Source organism: Neovison vison, chromosome X (genome assembly GCF_020171115.1).
Source record: "Neovison vison isolate M4711 chromosome X, ASM_NN_V1, whole genome shotgun sequence".
NCBI classification, from domain to species: Eukaryota; Metazoa; Chordata; class Mammalia; order Carnivora; family Mustelidae; genus Neogale; species Neogale vison.
In genome coordinates, this window is record NC_058105.1 from 88,136,957 (window position 1) to 88,164,309 (window position 27,353).

General features: G+C 38.4%; 1 protein-coding gene across 1 annotated transcript in view; it reads left to right on the top strand.

The window, feature by feature from the left end:
* DGKK (diacylglycerol kinase kappa) overlaps positions 1-27,353 on the top strand; it is a 176,273-nt gene that overhangs the window by 98,703 nt on the left and 50,217 nt on the right. Inside the window, exon 8 of the mRNA XM_044235460.1 lies at positions 23,134-23,236. Within this exon, the coding sequence (XP_044091395.1) occupies positions 23,134-23,236 (103 nt within the window). The remainder of the gene's footprint in view (positions 1-23,133; positions 23,237-27,353) is intronic.

Below are 27,353 nucleotides of genomic sequence, written 5' to 3' on the forward strand. Positions count from 1 at the left end.
AAGAAATGAAATGGAGACTTAAAAAAATGGAAGAAGAGATGAATGAAACCAGGAGCTGTTTTTTTAATAATAAACAAAAATGATAACTTTTTAGCCAGACCCATCATGAAAAAGAGAGGACTCAAATAAATAAAATTGGAGATGAAGGAGGAAATAATAAACAACACCATAGCAATACAAAGGATTATAAGAGAATATTATGAATAATTATATGCCAATAAGTTCAACTACCTAGAAGAAATGGATAAATTCCTAGAAACATATAACTATCCAAAACCAAATCAAGAAGAAATGGAAAATTTGGACAAATTACTAGCAATGAAATTTAATCAGTAATCAAAAAACTCCCAACAAACAAAACTTTAGGACCAGCTGGCTTCACAGATGAATTCTACCAAACATTTACAGAAGAGTTAAAACATATTCTTCTCAAACTACTCCCAAAAAAACAGAATAGGATGTATACCTTCCAAATTTATTCTATAATGTTACTATTACCCTCATTACAAAAACTAGATAAAGACCTTTAAAAAAAAACAACTGCAGGTCTATGTCCCTGAAGAATACAGATAACAAATTCACCACAAAATATTATCAAACTCAATCTAAGAATACTATAAAAATCATTCACTATAATCAAGTGTCACTTATTCAAAGGAATCACATATAGATAGATTATACACTGATAGATAGATGTAGATATCATAAAAATAATGAAATCTTGCTATTTGCAAAAACATGGATAGGTCTAGAGGGTATAACTCTAAATAAAATAGATCAGACAGGGTGATTGGTTGAGTCTATCAGTGAAGTGTCCAACTCTTGATCTCTACTCAGGTCTTGATCTCAGGGTTGGGAGTTTAAGCCCCATGTTGGGCTCCATGCTGGGTGTGGAGACTACTTAAAAAACAAAAAAAAACAAAACAAAACGTTAGGGGGTGTCTGGGTGGTTCAGTGGGTTAAACCTCTGCCTTCCGTTTAGGTCATGATCTCAGGGTCCTGGGATCGAGCCCCACATCAGGCTGTCTGCTCAGCAGGGAGTCTGCTCCCCCACCCTGCCTGCCTCTCTGCCTGCTTCTGATCCCTGTCTGTCAAATAAATAAATAAAATCTTTAAAAAAAATAAGTTAGAGAAAGACAAATACCATGTGATTTTACAATGTGTGAAATTTAAGAAACAAAGCAAATGAACAAACAAAAAAAAGTGACAGACTCTTAAATAAAGAGCACAAAAATGGTTTCCAGAGCAGAGGTGGATGGGTTATGGGTGAAAAAGGTGGAGGTTAAGAGTATACCTTTCCTAATGAGCACCAAGTAATGTATAGAATTGTTGAATCATAATATTGTACACCCAAAACCAATATAACATTGTATGTTAATTATACTTTAACTAAAAAAAAAAAGAAAAGAAAACTTAAGGGACACAACAAAAGTAGTTCTAAGAGGAAATTTTATGGTGATAAAAACCTGAAGGAGGACACATGTTGTGATGATCATTGTGTGTTATACCCAACTAATGAATTGTTGAACACTACACTATATATATATATATATATATATATAGGCTAATTGAATATAATTTTTAACAAAACTGAAGAAATAAGAAAATCTCAAATGAACAACCTAACTTTATACTTCAAAGAAATAGAATAAGACCAAGTGAAACCCAGAGTTAGTAAAAGGAAATTACTAAGATTAGAACAGCAATAAATGCAATTGAAACTAAAAGGACAATAGATCAATGAAGAAAAGAGGTGATTCCTTTAAAGATAAACAAAACTGACAAATCTTTAACTATACTCACCCTGAAAGCAAAGAGAAGTGTCAAATAAATAATTCAGGAATGAATGAAGAAAATTACAACTGATATCACAGAAATACAAAGGATCATAAAGGAGTACCATGAATGATTTACACACCAACAAATTGGAAACCTAGAAGAAATGAATAAATTACTCGAAACATAAAACCACAAAGACTGAATCATAAAGATATAAAAAATCTGAGCAGACAGATTACTAGTAGGGAGACTGACTCAATAATCAGAAACCTCCCAACAGGGGTGCCTGGGTGGCTCAGTCAGTTGGGTATCTGCCTTCAGCTCGAGTCATGATCCTGGGGTCCTCAGCTTGAGCTCTGCATCAGCCTCCCTGCTCAGCAAGGAGTCTGCTTCTCCATCTCCCTCTGCCATTTCCACTGCTTGTGCTCTCCTCTCTCTCTCTCTATCTCCCTCCCTTTCTCTTTCTCCCTTTCTTTCTCTCAAATAAATAAAATCTTAAAACAAATACCTTCCAACAAACAAATGGGGGCGCCTGGGTGGCTCAGTGGGTTAAGCCACTGCCTTCGGCTCAGGTCATGATCTCAGGGTCCTGGGATCGAGTCCCACATCGGGCTCTCTGCTCAGCAGGGAGCCTGCTTCCTCCTCTCTCTCTCTCTGCCTGCCTCTCTGCCTACTTGTGATCTCTCTCTGCCAACAAACAAATGTCCAGGGCCAGACACATTCACTAGTAAATTCTATCAAACATTAAAAAATAATATCAATCCTTCTCAAATTCTTTCAAAAAATAGAAGGAACACTTCCAAACTCCTTCTATGAGGCCAACATTACCCTGACACCAAGACCAGACAAGAATGTCACAAGCAAAAAACTTATAGGCCAGGGACACCTGGGTGGCTCAGTCGGTTAAGCCACTGCCTTTGACTCAGGTCATGATCCCAGGGTCCCAGGATTGAGTCCCACATCAGACTCCTAGTTCAGCAGGGAGCCTGCTTCTCTCTCTGCCTCTGCCTGCCACTCTGCCTGCTTGTGTGTGCTCGCTCACTCTCTTCTCCCTCTGACAAATAAATAAATAAAATCTTTAAAAAAATTACAGACCAAATACCTCTGGTGAACATAGATGAAAAAATCCTCAACAAAATATTAACAAGCCAAATTCAACAGTACATAAAAGGATCATACACTGAAATCAAGTGGGATTTATTCTAGGGATGCAAGCCTGGTTCAACATGCACAAACCAATTGATATGATACCCCACATTAACAAAATGAAAAATAAAAATTATATGATCATTTCATGGGGCACCTTGGTGGCTCAGTCAGTTGAGCATCTCCCTTCGGCTTGGGAGATGGTCCCAGGATCCTGGAATGAGTCCCATATCAGGTTCCCTGCTCAGTAGGGAGCCTGCTTTTCCCTCTCCCCCCTGCTCATGCTCTCTCTCTATCTCTCTCTCTCTCTCTCTCTCTCAAATAAATAAAAATCTTTAAAGAAAAAAATATTATCATTTCAATAGATGGAGAAAATCACTTGACAGGATTTGACATTTATGATCAGAATCTCAACAAAGTGGATATAGAGAAAATATACTTCAACATGATAAAGGCCATATATGACAAGCTCACAGCTAATATCATACTCAGTGGTGAAAAACTTTCAGCTTTTTCTCTAAAATCAGGAGCACAACAAGGATACCTACTCTCCTTACTATTATTCTACATCATATTAGAAGTCTAAGGGGGAAAAAAGAAAAGAAGAAAGAAAAGTCATCCAGTTATAAAATGAATAAGTCACAAGTTAAAAAGAAGTAAAGCATAGGGAATAGAGGCAACAATATTGTAGTAACATTTTATGGTGACTACACTAATCATGGTGAGAACTGAATGATATATAGAGTTATTGGATCAATATGCTGTACACCTGAAGCTAATATAACCTTGTATGTCAATAGCATGTCAATAATAAATTCTTTAAGGCACACAAATCATAAAAGAAGTAAAGCTGTCATTATTTACAGATGACATATTATATATAGAAAACTCTAAAGAGTTTACAAAAATCTGTTAGAACTAATAAATTTAGTAAGACTGCAAGATTCAAAATTAATATACAAAAATCTGTTGCATTTGTATATACTAACTATCAGAAAGAAATTAAGAAAATAATCTCATTGATAATTGCATCAAAAAGAATAAAATACCTAGGAATAAGTTTAACCAAGGAGATGAAAGAACTGTACTCTGAAAACTACAAGATATTGATGAAAGAAATTAAGTAAGGCACAAATAAATGGAAAAATATTTTGTGCTCATGGATTGGAAGAATGAATATTGTTAAAACAGCTATACTGCCCAATGTAAGGTACAGATTCAAAGCCGTCCCTATCAAAATTCCAATGGGGATTATTGGGGTGGCTCAGTCTGCTAAGCATCTGACTTTCAATTTCAGCTCAGGTCAAAATCTCAGAGTCATGAGATTGAGCTCCATATCAGGCTCTGCACTCAGTGTGGAGTCTGCTTGGAATTTTCTTTCTCTCTCTCTCCCTCTGTTCCTCCACCAAACTCCTACACAAACATGCTCATATGCTCTAAATATATATATACACATATATGCATGCACATATACATACATACATACATACATACATAAAATCTGTTTTAAAAATTCCAATGGGATTTTTCGCAGAAATAAAACAATCCCAAAATTTGTATGGAACCACAGTAGACCCCAAAAAACCAACACAATCCTGAGAAAGAAGAACAAACAGGAGGCATCATACTCCATGATTTAAAACTATATTATAAAGTCACAGTAAATATCTTCTCCCATTCCGTGGGTTGCCTCTTTGTTTTTTTTGACTGTTTCCTTTGCTGTGCAGAAGCTTTTGATTTTGATGAAGTCCCAGAAGTTTATTTTCGCTTTTGTTTCCTTTGCCTTTGGAGACGTATCTTGAAAGAAGTTGCTGTGGCTGATATCAAAGAGATTACTGCCTATGTTCTCCTCTAAGATTCTGATGGATTCCTGTCTCACGTTGAGGTCTTTTATCCATTTTGAGTTGATCTTTGTGTACAGTGTAAGAGAATGGTCGAGTTTCATTCTTCTACATATAGCTGTCCAGTTTTCCCAGCACCATTTATTGAAGAGACTGTCTTTTTTGCACTGTATATTTTTTCCTGTTTTGTCAAAGATTAATTGACCATAGACTTGAGGGTCCATATCAGGGCTCTCTACTCTGTTCCACTGGTCTATGTGTCTGTTTTTATGCCAGTACCATGCTGTCTTGGTGATCACAGCTTTGTAATAAAGTTTGAAATCAGGTAAGGTGATGCCGCCCGCTTTATTTTTGTTTTTCAACATTTCCTTAGCGATTCGGGGTCTCTTCTGATTCCATACAAATTTTAGGATTATTTGCTCCAGCTCTTTGAAGAATGCTGGTGGAATTTTGATCGGAATGGCATTAAAAGTATAGATTGCTCTAGGCAGTATAGACATTTTAACAATGTTTATTCTTCCAATCCAAGAGCATGGAATGGTCTTCCATCTATTTGTGTCTTCTTCAATTTCTTTCATGAGTGTTCTATAGTTCCTCAAGTACAGATCCTTTACCTCTTTAGTTAGGTTTATTCCCAGGTATCTTATGGTTCTTGGTGCTATAGTAAATGGAATCGATTCTCTAAGTTCCCTTTCTGTATTTTCATTGTTAGTGTATAAGAAAGCCACTGATTTCTGCACATTGACTTTGTATCCTGCCACGTTGCTGAATTGCTGTATGAGTTCTAGTAGTTTGGGGGTGGAGTCTTTTGGGTTTTCCATATAAAGAATCATGTCATCTGCGAAGAGAGAGAGTTTGACTTCTTCATTACCAATTTGGATACCTTTTATTTCTCTCTGTTGTCTGATTGCTGTTGCTAGGACTTCTAATACTATGTTGAACAAGAGTGGTGAAAGTGGACATCCTTGTCTTGTTCCTGATCTCAATGGGAAGGCTGCAAGCTTTTTCCCATTGAGGATGATATTTTCTGTGGGTCTTTCATAGATAGATTTGATGAGGTTCATGAATGTTCCCTCTATCCCTATACTTTGAAGCGTTTTAATCAGGAACGGATGCTGGATTTTGTCAAATGCTTTTTCTGCATCAATTGAGAGGACCATGTGGTTCTTCTCTCTTCTCATATTAATTTGTTGTATCACATTGATTGATTTGCGAATGTTGAACCATCCTTGTAGCCCAGGGATGAATCCCACCTGATCATGGTGGATAATCTTTTTAATGTGCTGTTGGATCCTGTTGGCTAGAATCTTGTTGAGAATCTTAGCATCCATATTCATCAGTGATATTGGTCTGAAATTCTCCTTTTTGGTAGGGTCCTTGCCTGGTTTGGGGATCAGGGTAATGCTGGCTTCATAGAAAGAGTCTGGAAGTTTTCCTTCTGCTTCAATTTTTTGAAACAGCTTCAGGAGAATAGGTGTTATTTCTTCTTTGAAGGTTTGGTAGAATTCCCCAGGGAATCCGTCAGGTCCTGGGCTCTTGTTTTTTGGGAGGTTTTTGATCACTGATTCAATCTCGTTATTAGATATCAGTCTATTCAGGTTGTCGATTTCTTCCTGGTTCAATTTTGGTAGTTTATATTTTTCCAGGAATGCATCCATTTCATCTAGGTTGCTAAGCTTATTGGCATATAACTGTTCGTAATAAATTCTGATGATTGTTTCTACTTCCTTGGCGTTAGTTGTGATCTCTCCCTTTTCATTCATAATTTTACGAATTTGGGATTTCTCTCTTTTCTTTCGGATTAGTGTAGCCAGTGGCTTATCGATCTTATTGATTCTTTCAAAAAACCAGCTTCTAGTTTCATTGATACGTTCTACTGTATCTCTGGTTTCTCCCTCTTTGATCTCAGCTCTAATCTTGATGATTTCCCTTCTTATGTGTGGAGTTGGTTTGATTTGTTGTTGATCCTCCAGTTCTTTAAGGTGTAGAGACAACTGGTGTGTTCTGGATTTTTCAATTTTTTTGAGCAAGGCTTGGATGGCTATATATTTTCCCCTTAGGACCGCCTTTGCTGTATCCCATAGGTTTGTGAATGAAGTGTCTTCATTCTTCGGTCCAAAACCTATAAAAACAGTATGGTATTAGCACATAGATCAGTGGAATAAAAGAGAGAGCACAGAGATAAACCCACTCATATCTGGTCAACTGATTGGCAAAGGAGCCAAGAATATACAATGAAGAAAGGAGTCTTTTCAATAAATGGTGCTAGAAAAAGTAGACAGCCATATGAAAAAAGAATGAAACAGGATCACTATCTCATACCACTCGCAAATAATAACTCAAATGAATTCAAGTCTTGAATGTAAGACCTGAAACCATAAAACTCCTAAAAGAAAATACAAGTGGTAAGTTCCTTGATATCAGACATGCCATGGTTTCTTTGGCTTTAACATCAAAAGTAAAGACAACAATGGAAAAGATAAACAAGTGAAATTACTAAAAAACCTTCTGCAGAGCAGGAGTTATGATGAGAGGAGTAGGGGTACCCTAAGCTTGCCTTGTCCCTCAAACACAGCTAGATAAATATCAAATGATTTTGAACGACAAAGAAATCAATCTGAGGGTTGAGAGTGCAAAACTGCACAAGTAGCGGAAGCAAAATGACCTCATCATCGAAGATAGGAGCTGCGGAGAGTTATTTGGGGGAGAAAGGAACTGTGGGTGCTGTATAGGGGAGGGAGCTCTGATCACAGAGAGAGGAGCAAGAGAGAAAGAGAGACAGAAAAAGTGAAAGTGTGTGCAGGGGGTTACACAAGAGAAACTCTTCCCGAAAATCATTGACTAAGAAAAGAAGAGGGGCTGAACACCACAAGTTTGTTTTTTTTTTAAGTGACAAAGCAAAAAGTCTGAAGCTTTAGAGTCCATACAATCACCAGTGTCATGTCTGGTGGGCTTGGCAGTATGCCAGTGGGGCAGGGATCAGGAAGTGGGCAGTGTGGTTTGAGGATCCCCTGGGTCACACAGAGACAAACAGTTCCCCTGCTTGGAGTGAATTTAGGAGAGGTGGCATGGCCTCTCCAGGGACAAAAGATCCAGTGGGCACAATTTGAGCTTCCCCATTCACTAGCATAGGAACAGAGACACCAGCTGAGGACAGCAATCCTTGGTGCTGGGTTTTGGCTGTGCTTTGCCATAAACTCCAAACCACTGTACAGTTTCACAATTAATTTCCTAGACAAAATGGCACTGGTCATAGCACAGTAAGACCCTCCCCCTAGAGGATTAGTACAGATCTGTGCCACACAGATCTCTAAAATTTGGAGATTTGAAACCCAGCTGAATGCCTGAGATCAAACACAGGAGTACTGTGCTACCTGGAAGGCAGACAGCCTAAGAAAAGACAGGGTGAAGGCAGGGATCTGGCAGAAGAGGGAACAGAACAGGGGTAATTGTTTGCTCTTCTATGAGGGCTTCCTGAAGAGTGGTGGGTGCAAACTCCCTGCTCCAGGTAGGAGATGACAGAGGAAGGCCACTTTCTCCCTTGCCCATCAGCACTAACCAAACTCAGTGAGCAAAACAGCACCAACTCATGGAGGCTGGAGTCACTTTCAATGAGCTCTGCCTCCCTTGTACCCTGCAAGTGCATCTCTGCTAGGGCAAGTCTGCCTGAGAATCAGCTGCAGTGGGCCCCACCCCCAGAAGACCAGCACAAACTCCTCCACGCACCAAGTCTACTGGTCATAGAATGCTGCACAGCTTCAGCTCTAGGGGGAATAGGATCTAACTTCATTTTTTGGGGGGGTGGAATATAGCTTCTTTTAACAAGCAGACCAAAGCACACCTAGGCTTTAGCTTCCTTTTGTTTGTTTGTTTTCTTGGACCTCTTCTTAATATAACCATTACTCTCAGGAGCAGGAATAAAACATGCTTTCCTAATAAAAAAACAGTGACCTGGACAAAATAACAAGATGGAGAAACTCATCCCAAAAGAAAGAACAGGAAGAAGTCATAGCCAGGGATTTAATTAATACAGATACAACTAAGATATATGAACTAGGATTTACAAAAATAATTATAAGAATACCAGCTGGGCGTGAGAAAAGTATGGAAGAAACTAGAGAATCCCTTACTGCAGAGATAAAAGTATTAAGAACTAGTCAGGCCAAAATAAATAATGCTATAACTGAGATGCAAAACTGACTAGATACAATGACAATGAGGATGGATGTAGCAGAGGAGCAAATCAGTGATATATAAGATAAAATTATAGAAAATAAGGAATCACAAATGTAGACCTAGGGAATTCACTTTCTCCTTAAAATGTAACAATATTCATGTCATAGTCCAAGAAGAAGAAAAAGAAAATAGAGCAGAAGGTTTATTTGAGCAAATTATAGCTGAAAACTTACCTAATCTTGGATAGGAAATAGACATTTCAATCCAAGAACCACAGAGAATTCCCATTAAATACAACAAAACCCAGCCATCAACAAGACATATCATAGTCAAATTCACAAAATACACAGACAAGGAAAGAATCCTGAAAGCACCAAGAGGAAAAAAAAAGTCCTTAACCTACAAGGTAATACAGATCATGTCATAGCAGGTCTGTCCCCAAAAACATGGCAGGCCAGAAGACAGTGGCAGGATATATTCAACATGCTGAATGAGAAAAACATGCAGCCAGAATACTTTATTTAGCAAGGCTGTCATTCATAATCGAGGGAGAGAGAAAGAGTTTCCCAAACAAACAAACAAATGAATGACAAGGAGTTTGTGACCACTAAACCAGCCTTGCAAGAAATAGTAAAGTGTGACTCTTTGAGTAGGGGAAAAAAAGACAAAATCAACAAAGACTAGAAAGGAACAGAAAACATCACCAGAAACACCAAATTTACAGGTAACACAATGGCTCTAAATCCATATCTATCAATAATCACACTCAATGTAAAGGGATTAGATGCTCCAATTAAGACGAAAGGTATCAGAATGGATAAAATAAAGCAAGACCCATCTATATGCTGTCTACAAGAGACTCATTTTAGACCAAGACACCTACAGGTTGAAAGCAAGGAAATGGAGAACCATCTATTATGATAATGGATATCCAAAAGAAAGCCAAAGTAGCCATACTTATATCAGAAAAATGAGATTTTAAACCAAACTGTAACAAGAGATAAAGAAGAGATAATTAAAGGGTCTATTCATTAAGAAGATCTAACAATTGTAAGAATCTATGCCCCCAACTTGGGAGCACCCAAATATATAAATCAATTAATAACAAACATAAAGAAACTCATGGATACAGTACAATAACAGTAGGGGACATTAATACCCCACTTATAGCAATGGACAGATCATCTAAACAGAAAATCAATAAGGAAACAATGGCTTTGAATGACACAAATGAATTTAACAGGTATATTCAGAACATTTCATGCTAAAGCAGCAGAATACACATTCTTTTTGAGTGCACATAGAAAATTCTCCACAATAGATCACATACTGACTGGGTCACAAATCAGTCTTCAACAAAGGAAAAATGGAGATCATACGATGCATATTTTCTGACCACAATGTTATGAAACTTGAAGTCAACCACAAGAAAAAATTTGGAAAGGCCAAAAATACACGGAGATTAAAGCATATCTTACTAAAGAATGAATGGGTTAACCAGCAAATTAAAGAAGAAATTGAAAAAAACATACACGGAAGCAAATAAAAATGAAAACACATCAGTCCAAAACCTTTGGAATGCAACGAAGGCAATCCTAAGAGGGAAGTATATTGCAATATAGGCCTACCTCAAGAAGCAAGAGAAGTCTCAAAAATACAACCTAACTTCACACCTAAAGAAAGCAGAAAGAGAACAGCAAATAAAGCCTCAACCCAGCAGAAGAAGGGAAATAATTAAAATTAAAGCCGAAATAAGCAATATAGAAAAAAAAAAGTAAAACAGATCAGTGAAACTAAGAGCTGGTTCTGGGAAAGAATTAATAAAATTGATAAAACCCAGTACCATGCTTTCTTGGTGATCACAGCTTTGTAGTAAAGTTTGAAATCAGGTAACGTGATGCCGCCAGTTTTATTTTTGTTTTTCAACATTTCCTTAGCAATTTGGGGTCTCTTCTGATTCCATACAAATTTTTGTATTATTTGCTCCAGGTCTTTGAAGAATGCCGGTGGAATTTTGATTGGAATGGCATTAAAAGTATAGATTGCTCTAGGCAGTATAGAGATTTTAACAATGTTTATTCTTCCGATCCAAGAGCATGGAATGGTCTTCCATCTATTTGTGTCTTCTTCAATTTCTTTCATGAGTGTTCTGTAGTTCCTTGAATACAGATCCTTTACCTCTTTGGTTAGGTTTATTCCCAGGTATCTTATGGTTCTTGGTGCTATAGTAAATGGAATCGATTCTCTAATTTCCCTTTCTGTATTTTCATTGTTAGTGTATAAGAAAGCCAGTTTCTGTATATTGACTTTGTATTCTGCCACATTGCTGAATTGCTGTATGGGTTCTAGTAGTTTGGGGGTGGAGTCTTTTGAGCTTACCATATAAAGAATCATGACATCTGCGAAGAGAGAGAGTTTGACTTCTTCATTGCCAATTTGGATACCTTTTATTTCTCTTTGTTGTCTGATTGCTGTTGCTAGGACTTCTAATACTATATTGAACAAGAGTGTGAGAGTGGACATCCTTGTCGTGTTCCCGATCTCAACAGGAAGGCTGCAAGCTTTTTCCCATTGAGGATGATATTTTCTGTGTGTCTTTCATAGATAGGTTTGATTAAGTTCAGGAATGTTCCCTTTACCCCTATCCTTTGAAGCATTTTAATCAGGAATGGATGCTGGATTTTGTCAAATGCTTTTTCTGCATTGATTGAGAGGACCATGTGGTTCTTCTCTCTTCTCATATTAATTTGTTCTATCACATTGATTGATTTGTGAATGTTGAACCATCCTTGTAGCCCAGGGATGAATCCCACCTGGTCATGGTGGATAATCTTTTTAATGTGCTGTTGGATCCTGTTTGCTAGGATCTTGTTGAGAATCATAGCATCCATATTCATCAGTGATATTGGTCTGAAATTCTCCTTTTTGGTAGAGTCTTTGCCTGGTTTGGGGATCAGGGTAATGCTGGCTTCATAGAAAGAGTCTGGAGGTTTTCCTTCTGCTTCAATTCCATTTTTTGAAACAGCCTCAGGAGAATAGGTGTTCTTTCTTCTTTGAAAGTTTGGTAGAATTCCCCAGGGAATCTGTCAGGTCCTGGGCTCTTGTTTTTTGGGAGGTTTTTGATCACTGATTCAATCTCGTTACTAGATATTGGTCTATTCAGGTTGTCCGTTTCTTCCTGGTTCAATTTTGGAAGTTTATAGTTTTCCAGGAATGCATTCATTTCATCTAGGTCGCTTAGCTTATTGGCATATAACTGTTGATAATAACTTCTGATGATTGTTTCTACTTCCTTGGTGTTAGCTGTGATCTCTCCCTTTTCATTCATAATTGTATGTATTTGAGCTTTCTCTCTTTTCCTTCGGATTAGTGTGGCCAATGGTTTATTGATCTTATTGATTCTTTAAAAAAACCAGCTTCTAGTTTCATTGATACGTTCTACTGTATCTCTGGTTTCTCCCTCATTGATATCAGTTCTAATCTTGATTATTTCCCTTCTTATATGTGGAGTTGGTTTGATTTGTTGTTGATTCTCCAGTTCTTTAAGGTGTAGAGACAGCTGCTGTGTTCTGGATTTTTCGATTTTTTTGAGAGAGGCTTGGATGGCTATGTATTTCCCCTTTAGGACCGCCTTTGCTGTATCCCATAGGTTTTGGACTGAAGTGTCTTCATTCTCATTGGTTTCCATGAATTGTTTCAGTTCTTCTTTGATAGACCAGTGCAACAGAGTAGAAAGCCCATATATGGACTCTAAACTCTATAAGCAAATAATCTTCGACAAAACAGAAAAAGTATACAGTGGAAAAAAGACAGTCTCATCAATAAATGGTGCTGGGAAAAGTGGGCAGCTATATGTAGAAGAATGAAACTCGACCATTCTCTTACACTGTACACAAAGATAAACGCAAAATGGATAAAATACCTCAATGTGAGACAGGAATCCCTCAGAATCATAGAGCAGAACATAGGCAATAATCTCTTCGATACCAGCCACAGCAACTTCTTTCAAGATATGTCTCCAAAGGCAAAGGAAACGAAAGCAAAATAAACTTCTGGGACTTCATCAAAATCAAAAGCTTCTGCACAGCAAAGGAAACAGTCAACAAAGCAAAGAGGCAACCTACAGAATGGGAGAAGATATGTGCAAATGACAGTACAGACAAAAGGTTGATATCCAGGATCTATAAAGAACTCCTCAAACTCAACACACACAAAACAGACAATCATATCAAAAAATGGGCAGAATATATGTACAGACACTTCTCCAATGAAGACATACAAATGGCTATCAGACACATGAAAAAATGTTCATCATCACTAGCCCTCAGGGAAATTCAAATTAAAACCACATTGAGATACCACCTTATATCAGTTAGAATGGCCAAAATTAGCAAGACAGGAAACAACATGTGTTGGAGAGGATGTGGAGAAAGGGGAACCCTCTTACACTGTTGGTGGGAATGCAAGTTGGTGCAGCTTCTTTAGAGAACAGTGTGTAGATTTCTCAAGAAATTAAAAATAGAATTTCCCTATGACCCTGCCATTGCACTCCTGGGTATTTACCCCAAAGATACAGATGTCGTGAAAAGAAGGGCCATCTTACCCCAATGTTTATAGCAGCAATGGCCACGGTCACCAAACTGTGGAAAGAACCAAGATGCCCTTCAACGGACGAATGGATAAGGAAGATGTGGTCCATATACACTATGGAGTATTATGCCTCCATCAGAAAGGACGAATACCCAACTTTTGTGTCAACATGGACAGGACTGGAAGAGATTATGCTAAGTGAAATTAGTCAAGCAGAGAGAGTCAATTATCATATGGTTTAACTTATTTGTGGAGCATAACAAATAGCATGGAGGACATGGGGAGTTAGAGAAGGAGAAGGGAGTTGGGGGAAATTGGAAGGGGAGGTGAACCATGAGAGACTATGGACTCTGAAAAACAATCTGAGGGTTTTGAAGGGGCAGGGGGTGGGAGACTGGGGTACCAGGTGGTGGGTATTATAGAAGGCACAGATTGCATGGAGCACTGGGTGTGGTGCAAAAATAATGAATACTGTTATGCTGAAAATAAATAAAAAATTAAAAACAAACAAACAAACAAAAATTAACAATGGAATTACCATACAATCCAGTAATTCCATAATGAATATCTACCCAAAGAAAACAAAAAGGTTAATTTGAAAAGATATATGCATACCTATGTATATTCCAGTATCAATTACTTTATACTAGATAAGATATAAAAATAATTCAAGTATCCATGGATAGAGGAATGGATAAAGAAATTGTGATATATATTCCAATATAGATATTATTGAATATTATATATTAATAAATATTATTCAGTCATGAAAAAAAATTGATAACCCCCCAGCCAGACTTATCCCAAAAAGAAAAGACCCAGATAAATAAAATCATGAATGAAAGAGGAGAGTTCAAAAACAACACCACAGAAATCTAATCATTCATAAGAGAATATTATGAAAAAATATGTGCCCACAAACGGAGCAATCTGGAAGAAATGGAGGAATTCCTACAAACATACAAACTACCAAAACTGAAAGATAATGGAATAGAAAATTTTAATAGATCCACAACCACCAATGAAATGGAATCTGGAATCAATAATCTCCAATCAAACAAACATCCAGGGCCAGATGGCTTCCCAGGGGAATTCTACGGGACATTTGAAAAAGAGTGTATACCTAGTCTTCTCAAAATGTTCCAAAAAATGCAAAAGGAAGGAAAACATCCAAACCCATTCCACTGGGCCAGCATTACTTTGATTCCAAAACCAAAGACCTCACTGAGAAAGAGAACTACAGGTCAATATCCCTGATGAACATAGATGTAAAAATTTTCAATAAGATACTAGTAAATTGAATCCAAAAGTACATTAAAGGAATTATTAACCACAATCAGGAGATATTTATTCCTGGGCTGCACGGGTGGTTTAACATCTGCAAATCAATCAATGTTGATGCACCACATTAATAAAAGAAAGGATAAGAATCATATAATCCGGGAGGAGTCAAGATGGCGGAGTAGTAGCAGGCTGAGACTACTTCAGCTAGCAGGAGATCAGCTAGATAGCTTATCTAAAGATTGCAAACACCTGCAAATCCATCGGCAGATCGAAGAGAACAGCAATTCTGGAAACAGAAAAACAACCACTTTCTGAAAGGTAGGACTGGCGGAGAAGTGAATCCAAAGAGACTGGAAGATAGACCCCGGGGGGAGGGGCCGGCTTCCGGCAAGCAGCGGAGCAACGGAGCACAAAATCAGGACTTTTAAAAGTCTGTTCCGCTGAGGGACATTGCTCCAGAGGTTAAACCAGGGCGAAGCCCATGCGGGGTCAGTGTGGCCTCAGGTCCCGCAGGGTCACAGAAGGATCGTGGGTGTCTGAGTGTCACAGAGCTGGAGCGAGAAAGCCGGCTGCAGAGACAGAGCCAACAGTAAGCTCGCAGCTTGGGGTTACCTTGAACCGGCCGCAGGCTCGGTGAGCTCGGAGCACGGCCAGAGGTCAGGCAGACGGGAGTAACTGGGCGCTGTTCTCTGAGGGCGCACTGAGGAGTGGGGCCCCGGGCTCTCAGCTCCTCCAGGCTGGAGACCAGGAGGCCGCCATTTGTATTCCCGTCCTCTGGAACTCTACGGAAAGCGCTCAGGGAACAAAAGCTCCTGAAAGCAAACCCGAGCGGATTACTCTGCCCGGCCCCTGGTAAGGGTGGTGCAATTCCGCCTGGGGCAAAGACACTTGAGAATCACTACACCAGGCCCCTCCCCAGAAGATCAACAAGAAATCTGGCCAAGAACAAGTTTACCTACCAAGGAGTGCAGTTTCAATACCAAGGAGAGCAGCAGAATTCCAGAGGAGGAGAAAGCAAGCACAGAACTCATGGCTTTCTACCTGTGATTTTTTTAGTCTCGCAGTTAATTTAATTTTTTTCTTTTTCATTCTTTTCTCTTCTTCTGCTAAAATTTTTTTTAACTTTTACCCTTTTCTTTTTTAATGTTTTTTAACTAGTTTATCTAATATATATTTTTTTCTTTTTTATGTTTTTCTTTATTTGTTTTCTTTTTTTAATTTCTTTTATTTTATTTTATTTTTTTTCTTTCTTTCTTTTTGAACCTCTTTTTATCCCCTTTCTCCCCCCCTCACGATTTGGGATTTCTTCTGATTTGGTTAAAGCATATTTTCCAGGGGTTGTTGCCACCCTTTTAGTATTTTACTTGCTCCTTCATATACTCTTATCTGGACAAAATGACAAGGCGGAAAAATTCACCACAAAAAAAAGAACAAGAGGCAGTACTGAAGGCTAGGGACCTAATCAATACAGACATTGGTAATATGTCATATCTAGAGTTCAGAATGACAATTCTCAAGGTTCTAGCCGGGTTCGAAAAAGGCATGGAAGATATTAGAGAAACCCTCTCAGGAGATATAAAAGCCCTATCTGGAGAAATAAAAGAACTAAAATCTAACCAAGTTGAAATCAAAAAAGCTATTAAGGAGGTGCAATCAAAAATGGAGGGTCTCGCTGCTAGGATAAATGAGGCAGAAGAAAGAATTAGCGATATAGAAGACCAAATGACAGAGAATAAAGAAGCTGAGCAAAAGAGGGACAAACAGCCACTGGACCACAAGGGGAGAATTCAAGAGATAAGTGACACCATAAGACGAAACAACATTAGAATAATTGGGATTCCAGAAGAAGAAGAAAGAGAGAGGGGAGCAGAAGGTATACTGGAGAGAATTATTGGGGAGAATTTCCCCAATATGGCAAAGGGAACGAGCATCAAAATTCAGGAGGTTCAGAGAAGGCCCCTCAAAATCAATAAGAATAGGCCCACACCCCGTCACATAATAGTAAAATTTACAAGTCTCAGTGACAAAGAGAAAATCCTGAAAGCAGCCTGGGAAAAGAAGTCTGTAACATACAATGGTAAAAATATTAGATTGGCAGCTGACTTATCCACAGAGACCTGGCAGGCCAGAAAGAGCTGGCATGATATTTTCAGAGCACTAAACGAGAAAAACATGCAGCCAAGAATACTATATCCAGCTAGGCTATCATTGAAAATAGAAGGAGAGATTAAAAGCTTCCAGGACAAACAAAAACTGAAACAATTTGCAAACACCAAACCAGCTCTACAGGAAATATTGAAAGGGGTCCTCTAAGCAAAAAGAGAACCTACAAGTGGTAGATCAGTAAGGAACAGAGACAATATACAGTAACAGTCACCTTACAGGCAATACAATGGCACTAAATTCATATCTCTCAATAGTTATGCTGAATGTTAATGGGCTAAATGCCCCAATCAAAAGACACAGGGTATCAGAATGGATAAAAAACCAAAACCCATCTATATGTTGCCTCCAAGAAACTCATTTTAAGCCCAAAGACACCTCCAGATTTAAAGTGAGGGGGTGGAAAAGAATTTACCATGCTAATGGACATCAGAAGAAAGCAAGAGTGGCAATCCTTATATCAGATCAATTAGATTTTAAGCAAAAGACTATAATAAGATATGAGGAAGGACACTATATCATAGTCAAAGGGTCTGTCCAACAAGAAGATCTAACAATTTTAAATGTCTATGCCCCCAACGTGGGAGCAGCCAACTATATAAACCAATTAATAACAAAATCAAAGAAACACATCAACAATAATACAATAATAGTAGGGGACTTTAACACTCCCCTCACTGAAATGGGCAGATCATCCAAGCAAAAGATCAGCAAGAAAATAAAGGCCTTAAACGACACACTGGACCAGATGGACATCACAGATATATTTAGAACATTTCATCCCAAAGCAACCGAATACACATTCTTCTCTAGTGCACATGGGACATTCTCCAGAATAGATCACATCCTCGCTCGTAAATCAGGACTCAACCGGTATCAAAAGATTGGGATCATTCCCTGCATATTTTCAGACCAGAATGCTCTGAAGCTAGAACTCAACCACAAGAGGAAGTTTGGAAAGAACCCAAATACATAGAGACTAAACAGCATCCTTCTAAAGAATTAATGGGTCGGGGCGCCTGGGTGGCTCAGTTGGTTGGACGACTGCCTTCGGCTCAGGTCATGATCCTGGAGTCCCGGGATCGAGTCCCACATCGGGCTCCCAGCTCCGTGGGGAGTCTGCTTCTCCCTCTGACCTTCTCCTCACTCATGTTCTCTCTCACTGTCTCTCTTTCAAATAAATAAATAAAATCTTTAAAAAAAAAAAGAATTAATGGGTCAACCGGGAAATTAAGAAGAATTGAAAAAAATCATGGAAACAAATGATAATGAAAATACAACGGTTCAAAATCTGTGGGACACAACAATAGCAGTCCTGGGAGGAAAATATATAGTGGTACAAGCCTTTCTCAAGAAACAAGAGAGGTCTCAGGTACACAACCTAACCCTACACCTAAAGGAGCTGGAGAAAGAACAAGAAAGAAACCCTAAGCCCAGCAGGAGAAGAGAAATCATAAAGATCAGAGCAGAAATCAATGAAATAGAAACCAAAAAAACAATAGAGCAAATCAACGAAACTAGGAGCTGGTTCTTTGAAAGAATTAATAAAATTGATAAACCCCTGGCCAGACTTATCAAAAATAAAAGAGAAAGGACCCAAATAAATAAAATCATGAATGAAAGAGGAGAGATCACAACTAACACCAAAGAAATACAAACTATTATAAGAACATACTATGAGCAACTCTACGCCAACAAATTGGACAATCTGGAAGAAATGGATGCATTCCTAGAAACATATAAACTACCACAACTGAACCAGGAAGAAATAGAAAGCCTGAACAGACCCATAACCAGTAAGGAGATTGAAACAGTCATTAAAAATCTCCAAACAAACAAAAGCCCAGGGCCAGACGGCTTCCCGGGGGAATTCTACCAAACATTTAAAGAAGAACTAATTCCTATTCTCCTGAAACTATTCCAAAAAATAGAAAGGGAAGGAAAACTTCCAAACTCATTTTATGAGGCCAGCATCACCTTGATCCCAAAACCAGAAAAGGATCCCATCAAAAAAGAGAGCTATAGACCAATATCCTTGATGAACACAGATGCGAAAAATCTCACCAAAATACTAGCCAATAGGATTCAACAGTACATTAAAAGGATTATTCACCACGACCAAGTGGGATTTATTCCAGGGCTGCAAGGTTGGTTCAACATCCGTAAATAGTCAATGTGATAGAACACATCAATAAAAGAAAGAACAAGAACCTATGATACTCTCAATAGATGCTGAAAAAGCATTTGACAACGTACAGCATCCCTTCCTGATCAAAACTCTTCAAAGTGTAGGGATAGAGGGTGCCTACCTCAATATCATCAAAGCCATCTATGAAAAACCCACCGCAAATATCATTCTCAATGGAGAAAAACTGAAAGCTTTTCCGCTAAGGTCAGGAACACGGCAGGGATGTCCATTATCACCACTACTATTCAACATAGTACTAGAAGTCCTAGCCTCAGCAATCAGACAACAAAAGGAAATTAAAGGCATCCAAATCGGCAAAGAAGAAGTCAAATTATCACTCTTCGCAGATGATATGATACTCTATGTGGAAAACCCAAAAGACTCCACTCCAAAACTGCTAGAACTTGTACAGGAATTCAGTAAAGTGTCAGGATATAAGATCAATGCACAGAAATCAGTTGCATTTCTCTACACCAACAACAAGACAGAAGAAAGAGAAATTAAGGAGTCAATCCCATTTGCAATTGCACCCCAAACCATAAGATACCTAGGAATAAACCTAACCAAAGAGGCTAAGAATCTATACTCAGAAAACTATAAAGTACTCGTGAAATTAATTGAGGAAGACACAAAGAAATGGAAAAATGTCCCATGCTCCTGGATTGGAAGAATAAATATTGTGATGTCTGTGCTACCTAAAGCAATTTACACATTTAATGCAATTCCTATCAAAGTACCATCCATCTTTTTCAAAGAAATGGAACAAATAATTCTAAAATTTATATGGAACCAGAAAAGACCTCGAATAGCCAAAGGGATATTGAAAAAGAAAGCCAAAGTTGGTGGCATCACAATTCTAGACTTCAAGCTCTATTACAAAGCTGTCATCATCAAGACAGCATGGTACTGGCACAAAAACAGACACATAGATCAATGGAACAGAATAGAGAGCCCAGAAATAGACCCTTAACTTTATGGTCAACTAATCTTTGACAAAGCAGGAAAGAATGTCCAATGGAGAAAAGACAGCCTCTTCAATAAATGGTGTTGGGAAAATTGGACAGCCACGTGCAGAAAAATGAAATCGGACCATTTCCTTACACCACACACAAAAATAGACTCAAAATGGATGAAGGACCTCAATGTGAGAAAGGAATCCATCAAAATCCTTGAGGAGAACACAGGCAGCAACTTCTTCGACCTCAACCGCAGCAACATCTTCCTAGGAACATCGCCAAAGGCAAGGGAAACAAGGGCAAAAATGAACTATTGGGATTTCATCAAGATCAAAAGCTTTTGCACAGCAAAGGAAACAGTTAACAAAATCAAAAGACAACTGACAGAATGGGAGAAGATATTTGCAAACGACATATCAGATAAAGGACTAGTGTCCAAAATCTATAAAGAACTTAGCAAACTCAACACCCAAAGAACAAATAATCCAATCAAGAAATGGGCAGAGGACATGTACAGACATTTCAGCAAAAAAGACATCCAGATGGCCAACAGACACATGAAAAAGTGCTCCATATCACTCGGCATCAGGGAAATAGAAATCAAAACCACAATGAGATATCACCTCACACCAGTCAGAATGGCTAAAATCAACAAGTCAGGAAATGACAGATGCTGGCGAGGATGCAGAGAAAGGGGAACCCTTCTGCACTGTTGGTGGGAATGCAAGCTGGTGCAACCACTCTGGAAAACAGCATGGAGGTTCCTCAAAATGTTGAAAATAGAACTGCCCTATGACCCAGCAATTGCACTACTGGGTATTTACCCTAAAGATACAAACGTAGTGATCCAAAGGGGCACGTGCACCCGAATGTTTATAGCAGCAATGTCCACAATAGCCAAACTATGGAAAGAACCTAGATGTCCATCAACAGATGAATGGATCAGGAAGAAGTGGTATATATACACAAAGGAATACTATGCAGCCAGCAAAAGAAATGAAGTCTTGCCATTTGCGACAACATGGATGGAACTAGAGCGTATCATGCTTAGCGAAATAAGTCAAGCAGAGAAAGACAACTATCATATGATCTCCCTGATATGAGGAAGTGGTGATGCAACATGGGGGCTTAAATGGGTAGGAGAAGAATAAATGAAACAAGATGGGACTGGGAGGGAGACAAACCATAAGTGACTCTTAATCTCACAAAACAAACTGAGGGTTGCTGGGGGGAGGGTGGTTGGGAGAAGGGCGGTGGCGTTATGGACATTGGGGAGGGTATGTGCTTTGGTGAGTGCTGTGAAGTGTGTAAACCTGGCAATTCACAGACCTGTACCCCTGGGGATAAACATATATGTTTATAAAAAATTAGAAAAAATTTTAAAAAAAGAAAATGGGCAAAGAATCTGAATAGATATTTTCTAAGGAAGACATACAGATGGTAAACAGGTATATGAAAAGTACTGAACATCTATGATCATCAGGGAAATGCAAATCAAAACCGCAATAAGATATCACTTCACACCCATTAGAATAGCTATTATCAAAAAGAGAAGAAATAAATGTTGATGAGGATATGAAGAAAAGGGAAACCTCATGCACTGTCAGTAGGAATGTAAATTGGTGCAACTACTATTGAAAACAGTGCAGACTTTCCTTTAAAAATTAAAAATAGAACTACTATTTGACATAGCAATTCAACTTCTGTGTATTTATCTGATAAAAATGAAAACACTAGTTCCAAAATCATATAGGCACCTTCATGTTCACTGAAACAACCACATACAATAGTCAAGATATGAAAACAACATTAAGTGGCAAGATATGGACACAACATTAGTGCTGTATGAATGAAGAAAATGTGGTAGATGTATATGCAATGGAATATTTTTCAGCCCTAAAAATGAAGGAAATCTTGCCATTTACAACAACATGGATGGACCTTAGGGCATTATGCTACATAATATGAGTCAGACAGAGAATGAGAAATACTTTATGGTCTTACATATATATGAACTTTTTAAAAAATGAGCTCATGCATATGCAGGGGGGGAAATGGGCAAAATAGGTGAAGGTGGTCAAAAGATACAAAATTCCAGTTATAAAATAAGTAAGTCATCAGGATATCATGAACAGCATAGTGACTATAGTTAATACGCTGTTTTGCCTATTTCTAAGTTGCTAGAGTATAGACCTTAAAATTTCCCATCACAAGAAAAAACTGTAATTATGTATGGTGACAGATAATAACTACACTTACTGTGGTGATCATTTTGTAATATATATAAATATCAAATCATTATGTTGTATGCCTGGAACTGATAAAATGTTATATGTCAATTATGTCTCGATTTAAAAAAAAGAGAGAGCGAGACAACTCTGGTTGTCCTCTGGCTCTCTTTTAATTGCTTTTGTGTAATCAAGCCAGGTTCATGTCCTCTAAGAACTGTGAAATTGTCTAGGAAATGGTACCTAAAAATATCAGAAATTTGGGAAATATGACCACTTGTGGGAAAGGCAGCAGAATCTCAGTTCTGCCACTTCCCAGCTGATTGACCTTGAGCAAGATTCTTCACCTCTCCAAACTTTTGTATCCTCATTTCTAAAATGAACCTAATAATGTGTTCCCTACCATACAGGGTTGTTGTAAGGATTGAAGCATAATAGCATATCAACAGGATTAGTACTCTTAAAATGCAAGTAAGTTCCCTATTCTGTAGGTCACTAAGATTGTGCCCTATGGCTACTATCTTCTTAATGCCTATGATGGGTATCTTCTGAAAGCTACCTTTGAAAGGAACAGAGTTCAGAGCCCACCTTCAGGATAGTGCATGCTGAAGTTGGGAAGGGTGTGTCCAGTTTGAGTCAGGGGAATGTGTATGGCACCAAATCTCAGAAAGGGAGATGTTAACACTGGGGACTCAAATCTTGGAACTGGAACTCAAGACTAATCAATTGTATCCTTTTCTCTCCCCTCCCTTTTTTTCTCTGTTCTTCTCTTGTCGTTTCAGGTGCATGATGACTGCCGGGGACGGTTTTCCAAGGAATGCTGGTTTGGAAGTCATCGAACATCAGTCATTCCTCCCACTGCCCTCAGCGACCCTAAAGGAGATGGTGAGTACCCAAATTTTAACCTCAGAATGTATTTCACTGGGGAAGGAGGAAAGGTGATAAGACTGGGGAAATTTTTAAATTAATTTTAATTAAATTATTATTTTCAACCAGGAAATGGAGAAGTAGCAATGTGTATATATGTAGAGACAGCTCATGTTTCTTTTTAGACCTTTGGGATAATGACTGTTGATGTTTATGGCATATATGTATGTGGGCATGTTCTCTGTAGGCTTTGTCCCAATTATTCCTGAATTATCAGACTTGATTTCAGTTTTTCATGATTTTCAGACACTAGATAATCCATAAAATAAGTTTGCTTGCATCCAGGTGGGCAAGGAAGAACTACATAAAGGCCCAGGTCATATTATTTTTAGAATGGAAACTAACACCAAGGTTGACTCCAAATCTGAAACTAGCATGATTATTGCCCCAACATGCTCTGTTGATGCTTTGTCAATTCCTAAACTCAAGTGATTTATTGAGAATTCTTTCCTAAGGTGCTGAAAGGCTACAAAGAGATCCAATATAAGAACATTTACAGAGCTTATGGCTATTGTTGACCCAGGATATTGATATAGTATGACAATATATAGATTAAGGTAGCATATGGTAAGCACCAAAGGAGTTACACTTGGAGACACTTGGAGATCAGAAAATATTAGGACTGTCAACTAATTGCAAGATGCTGCATAGAAAGGAGGCAGAAATGAAATAAATGCAGCAAGAGTAAGCCTTCTATAGAGTCTTCTCTCAGAAGGTCTAGAGATGTTAGAACAGATAAAACAGGGGCAAAGCAGAGGGATGTTTTGTCCAGTTTGTGTTTGTCTTTATTATTAAATAATGATGAGACTTAGAAACAACATGATGTAAAGGAAAAAAACAAAGGCCAGGCAACCATGAGTTTTAGTCACTTACTAGCTAGGTGACCTTGAGTAAGTCACTTACATACTCTGAGCTTCACTTTCCACATCTAATTGGGAATGATAACTATGTATTGGGAGGATAAGTGATAATATGTAAAGGGATTGAATATCAAGAAACATAGCCCCAAAGGACAACAAATCAAATCACTAGTCTTCTAGCCTAATGAAAACTGTAGACCCCCACAAGGATATTTCACTCTAGCCATCGCTGACAATACCTTTTTGAATATACCTCCCCTTCCCCACTTTTTCCTTAAAGAGACTCTCCTTTTTGCCATTGAATTGTTCATTTGCTTCTCATATTACTCATTATTAAGTAATGGGTACTGTCAAGATCAAAATCACATATCACAGCTAAAAAGAGCTGATCTATTTTATGAATACTAAAGAATTTAGAAGTCTAATATATTTACCAACTGACACTACTGTTTCACAAAGCCAGCAGAGAGATACACTGCCCATTAATTTTGGTTTGTGTAGTTAGCTTCACTCTATATATGGTCAGTTTTACTTACTAGAGCTAAAGTTCAAACCCTGCCTGGAATGTTTTCACTTATATTTCACTAATATACTAATTTACCCATCTCTGACATGTGGGATGTCCACTGGTCTGGATGTGATTAGTGAACCAGCATTTCATTGACTTAAAAATTTTCCCCATATTGATGCTTGCTGCCCACTTTGTCATCAAGGAAGAGCTAGCATTGGCTGACAGCAAAGAAAAGAAAGAAGAGTTTGTAGTTTCTTCAGTCAGAGAACAGAAGGGGGCAAGGATTCTGTAGCCATTACAACGGAGTTTTATAACTAGACATAGCACATGTGCACATGTGTGCACCCACATATATACACACTGAGAGACACTCTAGTCTCTTCCAGTTCATTTTCCAACCCTAATACAGATACATCCAGATAGACATTGGTACAAGGAATGAGCCATTCACACAGTTTTCTTCAAGCAAGCATGTTCATATGTTCCCATAATGACATGCATAGACACAAAGCTAACTTCACTCAGAGGTGCATGCATATATTATTCTCAGATCTACTCAAATATTTACCCACATAAGTCATCTACCAGACAGTTAACTAGAGAGGTGTTGAGGTGGATGACTTGGTAAATAAGAGATGTTTGGCTGGATAGAAAAAAGAAGAGACTGGTGGAAAATGGGATTTATAGAAGAGAAAAAGTAGCAAATTAGTCACCCAAGCAAACTCAAGCTGCCATGAAAGTCAATCTAGTCCTGAAATCTGAGACTTTGCTCACACCAGTGGGGAACCTAGGGAAGATGTCTAAGCAGAATGAAGGATGCCCACCTCAGCATCCCACCAATCACCCCAAATAGGTATAAGAGGCTGCAAACTCTTCTTTATAATTAGCCCAAAAGTCTTTGTGCTTCTTGTCCTTATGGAAGTTCGGTTTTTTTTGGGGGGGGGGTTTGTTTTTGTTTTGTTTTGTTTTGTTTTTTTAATCCTATATCTCTTCTTATTCTTTTGTTTTATTTTGTTTTAACAAGAATTTTTTCTTTTCTTTATTTCTAACTTTATTTTTTACGTTGTGTTAGTCGCCATACAGTACATTATTAGTTTTTGATGTAGTATTCCATGATTCATTGTGTATTACACCCAGTGCTTCATGCATCACTTCTTATTCTTGTTATAGATCATCAACTAATGGCATTGCTACTTTCTTTTGCTTTCCACCAATGACATAATATCGCCTAGAAGTACCTGAGCTAAGCTATTCTTTTTGTGTAGTATCTCATCTAATGCCCTATGAGTTAGTTTCGAGCCTTTCTTTCGAGTCATCTACATTCTTGATCCAATTGAATCTCACTCTTGAGAGACTTTCTTTCAATAACAGTTGTACTCAGGTGCATTGTGAGGGTTAGATGAACTAACATTTGTTAAAGATAGTTTTAAAATACAGGAAGAAGATTGGTAAGCCATCCTTATGCTAATTTAACATCCTTCTGTGGTATGAACTGAACAAATTTGAGAGAAACTATAGACCCCCTGTTTTGCGGCACTGTGCTTGTATTAATGCAGCTCAAAGAAGCATGAGATTTTTCTTGAAAAGCTCTTTCAGGGGGCGCCTGGGTGGCTCAGTGGGTTAAAACCTCTGCTTTCGGCTCAGGTCATGATCCCAGGGTCCTGAGATCGAGCCCCGCATCGGGCTTTCTGCTCGACAGGGAGCCTGCTTCCTCCTCTCTCTCTGCCTGCCTCTCTGCCTACTTGTGATCTCTGTCTGTCAAATAAATAAATAAAATCTTAAAAAAAAAGAAAGAAAGAAAATCTCTTTCAGGCTGTTGAGCCATCTGGAGTTTAAAGTCAACTTAAATCTTCTAAGCCCTTTTCACACTTGATGCTGCCAAACCAAGTTCGTGTTGTCCTATTCCAGTATGATTTATGTCCTTGGTACTAAAAATCCTGGTTTCACATTTATCCCATTTTCATCTTGTTGACTTTGACCTATCCGCCCTTTGAGGTTATTTTACAATCTTTATTCTATTTTTTAAAATATTTTATTTATTTATTTGACAGAGAGAGACACGGCGAGAGAACACAAGCAGAGGGAGTGGGGAGGGAGAAGCAGGCTTCCCACCAAACAGATAGCCTGATGTGGGGCTCGATCTGAGGACACTGGGATCATCACCTGGGCTGAAGGCAGACGCTTAATGACTGAGCCACCCAGGAACCCCATTCAATCCTTTTTCTGTCATCCAATAACTTTCCCTCCAGCTTTGAGTACTTCAGAGTTGAGAAGTCTTCTATGTTTTCATTTGATTTGTTGATTAAAATTATGAAACAGTAGAGGACACCACCCTACAATTAACATCAGCCTATTCAAAAGCAACTTTGTGGGCACACTTACCTGGTTATGAATCTGCCTAATATTGCTACATTCCAGCCCACGATGCCACACAATTTTGTCACCTTCTTCACAAGATTCCTTTGACAAACTTGGCCTTCCTCGAATTCAGATGCTCTGGGGAAATACTAGATGTTGCTGTCCCTGTCTTCTCCTAGGGATAGCTTTCTGCCAGCACTTCTTCCTCTTGTCTTCCCATCTGTGACCAAATTAGGTTTGACACTGAAGTTTAAGTTGGCTTAATTACAGAATTTTCTTTTTATCTCAGTTTTCCACCCCCATCCTGGATCATTTTATTAATCATTGCAACATGATGCTATTATAC